The 7,402-nt window shown below is 28.9% G+C and overlaps 1 protein-coding gene across 1 annotated transcript; it reads left to right on the top strand.

Annotated features, from left to right (window-relative positions):
* Positions 1-6,107: 6,107 nt before the first annotated feature.
* On the top strand, positions 6,108-6,858 carry LOC125593118 (MATH domain and coiled-coil domain-containing protein At2g42465-like). The gene is made up of 2 exons (XM_048769184.1): positions 6,108-6,192; positions 6,285-6,858. The coding sequence occupies exon 2, from the start codon at positions 6,372-6,374 to the stop codon at positions 6,738-6,740; it is 369 nt and encodes a 122-aa protein (XP_048625141.1). The 5' UTR covers positions 6,108-6,192; positions 6,285-6,371; the 3' UTR covers positions 6,741-6,858.
* Positions 6,859-7,402: the final 544 nt, after the last annotated feature.

Below are 7,402 nucleotides of genomic sequence, written 5' to 3'. Positions count from 1 at the left end.
CGGAAAAAGATGAATAAAAGTGATGTAACTGCGACACATATATTTAACGTGGTTCACTTCTAGGGCTACGTCCACGGGCAAAGAGAAATCTTATTATTGGAAGCGATATTGAACTTACAAAGTGCAAGTTTAGAGTTATTTCGAATACAAGATATATATAGTAACATGCTGTATCTAAAACCCTAGACTTTATGGACTCATGGGCCTAAGCCCACGATCAGATGTAACATCCATAATAACTTGATGCATGCAATGTTCTTGATGCAACCGAGTCGGTATGATGTACGTGATGTAACATCCATCGCCTAGATGTAACATCCAGAGTCAAGACATATCAACACTATTAAATTGGAAAACCGTTACATATTGAACAGGGAAGCAAGCCTAGAGGTTTGGAAGTCCAATAAAGATATTCATTCTTAACATCAACAGCCATTCTACTCCCCGGCCATTTCCCATTTAAAACTAGAAACAGTTCCTGCAGTAAAAGAATATTACCCGAAATAGTTGTTCTCAGAGCAGTACTTAACATACACAGCCAACACATTACCCAATCAAAATTCAACTAATACTAAGCTACATGACTGTTTCCAGACGATATTTGCTAAAACAAAAGCTAAAGCAATAATGTAATGAACAAAGTTCCTGTAATTGAAATACATACAATAAGCAATAATTTTATTAAATTCACCGCATTGCAACGACTCTCTACGCTACACCCTCTACGGGTATATGACGATCCACACATGACACAACCATTATTGCCCTGCAACAACCACGTTGACTATAACAAAACAAATTTAAACCCAACGTGAAATGACTATCACACCAGTATCCCATAGAACAAAACAAATAACCCAAAATAACAATCCGCGCGATGAACAGGAAACGTATAAGCTAGGCTTGAGCAATAGGAATTGGACTGAAGGAAGGAATATTATCTTTAGATTGATATATATGCAACTTGAGTAAATGGAAATTAAAACTACAGCTGTACGATAATGATTTTGGCTTGGTCTTCTAACGCGCTGCGAAGCAAATCTTATGTTGTAGTTTTACATTATATCGGACTCTTTTTGTCAAAATAAGTAGATTATCTTCAATAACGAAACTCACAATGTTAGAAATTGCAAGAAAGTATGTTTTTAGTTTGGCCATCTCTCCCCTAGTGCGAAAAACGTTGACACATATACTAATGACCTCGGAAAGTCGGAAGTAGGGCTGGGCATTTCGGGTATCGGTTCGGTTCGGTTCGGGTATTTCGGGTTTCGGGTGGTTCGGATAGTAGCTAGAAGATCCATTTAGTACTTGACATATTTCCGGTTCGGTTCGGATAGTTTCGGGTTCGGTTCGGTTCGGATAGTAAATGTAGGAACCGAAAAATATCCGGAAAAAGTTCGTTCTCATTTGGATCCGGTTCGGGTTCGGATAGTTCGGGTAGTTCGGATAATTTTGACAAAATATTGGTTATTTAAGGTAAAATATCAAATAATTAGGATGATTTAGATAAAAAAAAATGGATATTTCAGATTACTTTGGATATTTCGGATAAAACTATCCGGATAGTTTCGGATACTTTCGGGTAGTTTGCATACTTTATAATAATTTAGTTATCCTCAACTATTTTCAAATACTTTTAATAGAATTTTAAATTAAAAATACATATTTAGTGATGTTATATGTATATATAATTAATATTTTTATATATTCGGGTACCCGTTCGGTTCTCGGTCCCGTTCCGGTTCGGTTCGGTTATTTCGGATATAAAAATATAGGAACCGTTCGGGTATTTGAGGGTATTGGTCCGGTTCCGGTTTCGGGTATTTCGGTTCGGTTCCGGTTCCGGTTATTTTGCCCAGGCCTAGTCGGAAGCGAATGAACTAAACTTGATCATTAAAATCTTACAAAATGGAGTAATGAAAATTTATGACCATACAAAATTAAGGAATATAGAATATCTAATTAACTTGAACAAACTTGTAATTCTCTTACCGGACAAGGCTCAAGCCGGTCAAAATTACGAACATGTTTAAACAATTGAACGCGCTGTCACTGTTAAAAAAAAGAAAAAAGTTTGCTGGCTACATTAAATATCATAAAATATGGTGAAAAATTGCTATTATAGAAACATGTTTAGAAAAAATATGTGTTTGCTTCAAGTCTTAAAGCATCTCCAATCCATCTCTATTTTTGCCTTTATAATAGTACTAGGATAAGATTCGCGCTTTGCGCGGAATTAAGTTATTATTTTTATTATATTTTAGAGAATGAAACAATAGTTTGGCTTCATTTGGACTAGGGGTGTTCAATCCAGATATCGGGTTGGTTTCGATTCGGTTCGGTTTTTTCGGTATTTTGGTTAGTAAAATATAACTACTATTCTAAATCCATATTTACTTTGACTTTAGTCTTTCACATACTTTTGAAAGATTTCAACTGGACAACTAAATTGATCAGCCAATCTTGTTGCTTTAAATCATTAGTATATATATTATTTAGTTTGAATATTTATTAAATAAAAATTCATATGCGTTATATTTTATGATCATTTGTAACTTATTATAACAAAAAAAATAATCTATTGATCACAAAATTTTCAGAGTGAGAATCTTCAAATTTCTAATAATATATAGACGTTTTGAAAAATTCAAAATATAACATATAAGAAAAAATATAAATGTTTTTATTATATATTTAATGTGATTTTTTTAATATCTTTTAATACTATAAAATTAAAAAAAGAACTAAGATACCAAAATTGTTATCAAATATTTATTATTCATAATAATTAATTTTCATATATACGTTAATCATATTAGGTAATTTCGTAGCTTCTAATTAAGGAAAGTGCAAAAACAATATTTGGTAGATTATTCATCAATTTGAATATTCGATAGTTAGTTTAATAAAAAATATAATGTAAGTTAAGATGGACCAACCTATTTTTTTAAGAATAATATATTTTATATAGTTATTTATTAAATGAGAATTTATAATCATACACTTCTATGATCATTCATATCGTTTTATAACTGAATATTTAAATCATCGATAACAAAATTTTCAATGTGAAATCTTTAATAAGTTTATAATTTATAAATGTTTTTGAAAATTCATTGAAAGTTTTAATATTAAAATATTTATGTAATCTTATGGTATATAGTTTAATCTATATATATATATATGTTTTATTATTAAATGATATTTTTTACTCATATGGTTTTAAAATCATGTGTATCTTCTTATAATATTAAATAAAAGTTCATATTAATACAATTTTATGATCATTTGTAACTTATTATTACAAAAAAATAATCTATTGATCACAAAATTTTAAGAGTGGTGATCTTCAAATTTCTAATAATTTATAGACGTTTTGAAAAATTCAAAATATAACATATAAAAAAAATATAAATGTTTTTTATTATATATTTAATGTGATTTTTAATATCTTTTAATAATATAAAATTTTTAAAAAGAACTAAGATACAAAAATTGTTATCAAATATTTATTATTCATAATAATTAATTTTCACATATATGTTAATCATATTAGGTAATTTCGTAGTTTTTATTTAAAGAAAGTGCAAAACATTTTTTGGTACGTTATTTATCAATTCGATAGTTAGTTTAATAAAAAGTGTAATATAAGTTAAGATAGACCAACCTATTTTTCTAAGAATAGTATATTTTATATAGTTATTTATTAAATAAGAATTTATAATCATACGGTTATATGATCATTCATATCATTTTATAACAAAATATTTAAATCATCGATAACAAAATTTTCAATCTGAAATCTTTAATAAGTTTATAATTTATAAATGTTATTGAAAATTCATTGAAACTTTTAATATTAAAATATTTATGTAATCCTATGGTATATAGTGTTTAATCTATATATATATATATATATTTATTTTATTATTAAATGATATTTTTTACTCATATGGTTTTAAAATCATGTGTATCTTCTTATAATAAAAATGTTAAACCATTGATCATTAATTTTTAACATAATAATTTTAATAGTTTTAGTTATTTATTGTCGTTTTTAAAAATTCAAAATATAACATATACGAAAAAATCTAAATTTTACTTTTATAGCTAATTTGATTGTTTAATTTATTTTAATAATATAAAATAAACAAAAAAATGATGGAGGAGATATAAATTGTTATCAAATCTTTATTATTAAAATCATTAATTGTCATATATATATTAGTCATTTATGGTAATTCCGTAGGTTTGATTTAAGGAAAGAAAATAACATATCATATCATTATATCATATAGTTTGACCAACTTATGTATCTAACAACATATAAAAATCGAATGTGGACCTACTTATTTTTCAATTGAATGTAATTGCCTACCTAATTGAGTGCCACCTATACATTAGGGTTTATTTTAATTAATACAAAATTGAGGTTACATCTTTTCAAATGTTCCTCAATTAATATATAGGGGATTTAGAGTCAAAATCACTCTAATCCATCTTTATTTTTACCTTTAAAATAGTGATTGCTACATTTTTCTTTATTTATAGAGTAAGAAATACCATTCCTCTATATTTTATTTTATATTTGGAAATATCTATTTTAGAAAAATACATTGGAGCAAAACAAATTTCTATTATAGAGTTTTTTTATTTTAGAAGTAAAAATAAGAAAATACATTAGAGATGGTCACGATAGATATGATCTTCGTATCTAATCATTCTCGATAATCTATCTCTTTGATTGATCACCCATGACGGATCTTCATCGAAAGCAACTGTATCTTTTTTTTTTTGAAAAAATTTTAAATTTATTCACTTCAAATTTTTTTTTTTACAAACCTAATACTTCTTTGCGTAAATAAGAAAGACTCTTATGTACTACTTTGAGAAAGAAATGAATCAAAAGATTTTTATCTACTTCCAAACCATATCTCCGGGCCTCCTATGCAGATATGGCCTCGTATGCTTGCTACCCTCTTTCTTTCTCAGTGAAGTAATTCTATTACGAATCAGCTTGTCAAAGAATCTGATTAGCTGAGTAGGTTGTTGAAAGCAGCTGTATCACTGATGATAAAAGTAATTCAGATCTTAAAATACATAGCTTTGTCCCTAACGAATGATCTTTTTTACTCCTGATGAAAAGGAGCCTCGATAAACCATTGATAACTTTATGGGTAGTTTCCAGATTAAAAGATCAAGCATAGTTTCAACATACAAAAATCAGTTTTACAAGAAAATGTAATAGTTTTTAATGTAATTTATGTAATAATATTTTATCATTCAATTTGATAAAAATATTGGAACAAAACTGATGTCAAAATTAAAAGAAAAAGGAACAAAATCTAAAATCTGTATGTGGTTTCAGAGTTTTTCGTCAGCAACTTTTTTTTTTAAAGAAAGCAAAAAAAAAAGGAAAACACAGAAAAATAATCCATTAGATTCAACGGTTGAAATTACTTTCTAAAAATCTATTGAATGGTCGAGATTGATCTGGGAGAAAACTCGAGATGTTATTTCTCTCGACATAGATTCTAACGCCGTTCACTTTTCACTTTTCACTTTTCACTTTCCAACCAACTAGAAGAAGAAGAAGATAAACTCTCTGAAATTCTAAAAATTGAAATCTCCAAGTGAAGAGTTGGTGGTGTGGTTCTGAGATCCGACGTCATCATAGGTAAGTCATCCCCTTTTTTCTCTCTTAAGTTGTACATAGTGATTGTTTGCTTTCAGATTCCCTTTGTTTTGAATCCTTATACCAGAAAGATAGATTTGCGCAAGTCCATCTATGTTTTTAAGTCGAAACTTGTGGTTAGAGTTTTATAGTAATCATCAAGAGATTCCAGCTCATCTATGTTTTTTTCGAGAGAATGTGTTTTTTTTTTTGCTTACATTATTTTTTTAATGAATAATCTCCCTTGATTTTGTTAGACATCTATTTAGACTATTGGAAATATTTTTTTGTTTGATTAATAATATTTGAAGATATATATGAATTTGGGAAGAAGTTTGTTTTGGTAAAAATGTTAAGAAGGGAAGAAGTTTGATTAAAAAAAAGGAAGAAGTATGAAGAATATATGATGTAAAATATTGTTACCCTCCTACATCAAAGTAGTTGAAGTTGTTCATCAAGGAAAATCAACTGAGAATGATATAATAGATTTCCATGGTTTCCAGATCTCTGCTTGTCAAGTAAGTTTAATGAGACTCCCATTGATCACCACCACAAAAGAGAGTGGCGGATTTTTAATCCAGTTCCTAATTATTTTCTCATTCATTGGCAGATTTTCCCAGTGGCCAATACTGTCTTTCAGGACCCACACTATGTAATAGATTTCAAACCTGAGAACCAATGGGTCCAAACAAAGTACATGTATCTCCTTGGCCTCGTCGAGACACTGAGCAAGCCTCCACAGAGCTTGTCTGCGACAGAACTAAGCAATGCTCAAAGAGATTTGACTGCGCTGAAGGAGTCAGGCTTCAAGCTTGACTGGTTAAATTCAAAGCTTGAGGAGGTTTCCTTGGAGTGGAAGAAAGCAGCACATTCTTCTGATGGATCTTCTGGGATCCATCAACTAGAGGAACGGGTCGAGAATGTGGAATTGTCTTTGTCAGATGTCATAGTTGAACTAGACAAGGTGAAGCTTAAATCTGCTGCTGCTCAAGTTTCTTCGTTTCAGTTTATAGATTTTCTTATAAAGAGATTCTTTCTCTCTTGCTTCTCATTCTCAAAATCCTAGCTGATGTAGCTCTTATAGACAGAGCTTTGAGGAGTTCTCTTATCCAAACCAAAAAAAAAAAAAATCGTTTAATGTTCTCTGTTTCAGTTCTTATCAAGCTAAGTTTGATTTCGTATTCTTTTTTCGGTTTATGTGCTGATCACTTTTTTTTTGTAACATAGTACTACATAACCAACGCATTCTCTTTTCTACGTGAAACTCAATATCTGTTTTCTGGTCCTCTCTTGCTATTGTGTAAACAATGGTGGAATCTTTAAGTAAAACTACTTAGCCCAGTTTCTTTTCATACTTCGACATAGGTTTTGTTACATAGTTCTTATTAGTTCATACATTTATTTTTAAGCTTTCATATGTTTTTAGTTTTCATATGTTTCTGATTTTCCATAAACTAAGTTTATCATGTGTGATCATTATGCAAGTTTATGCTTGACGAAATAATGGTATAGCTCAAACAATTTAATGTCACAAAATAATGATATTCACGAATCAGTGGCTCAAAAAATCGACATTTGGAGGTAATCTTTTCACTTCTTTATATGTCTGTGTTTTTTTTTTCTTCTGAAAATTGCAGTTTTCAATTTAAATATTAGATCTATTTATTGTCAATAATTAATCTTTCATCAAAAATTAAAATCGTTGTATGGTTATTTATATAACTTACT

Source organism: Brassica napus, chromosome C9, assembly GCF_020379485.1.
Source record: "Brassica napus cultivar Da-Ae chromosome C9, Da-Ae, whole genome shotgun sequence".
NCBI lineage: Eukaryota > Viridiplantae > Streptophyta > Magnoliopsida > Brassicales > Brassicaceae > Brassica > Brassica napus.
Note: the sequence above shows the minus strand (reverse complement) of the source record. Positions and strands in the feature narration are given on the sequence as shown.

Bases quoted from the DNA above. Each gene is read 5' to 3' on its own strand.
- LOC125593118 (XM_048769184.1), top strand. From the start codon at position 6,372: ATGTATCTCCTTGGCCTCGTCGAGACACTGAGCAAGCCTCCACAGAGC.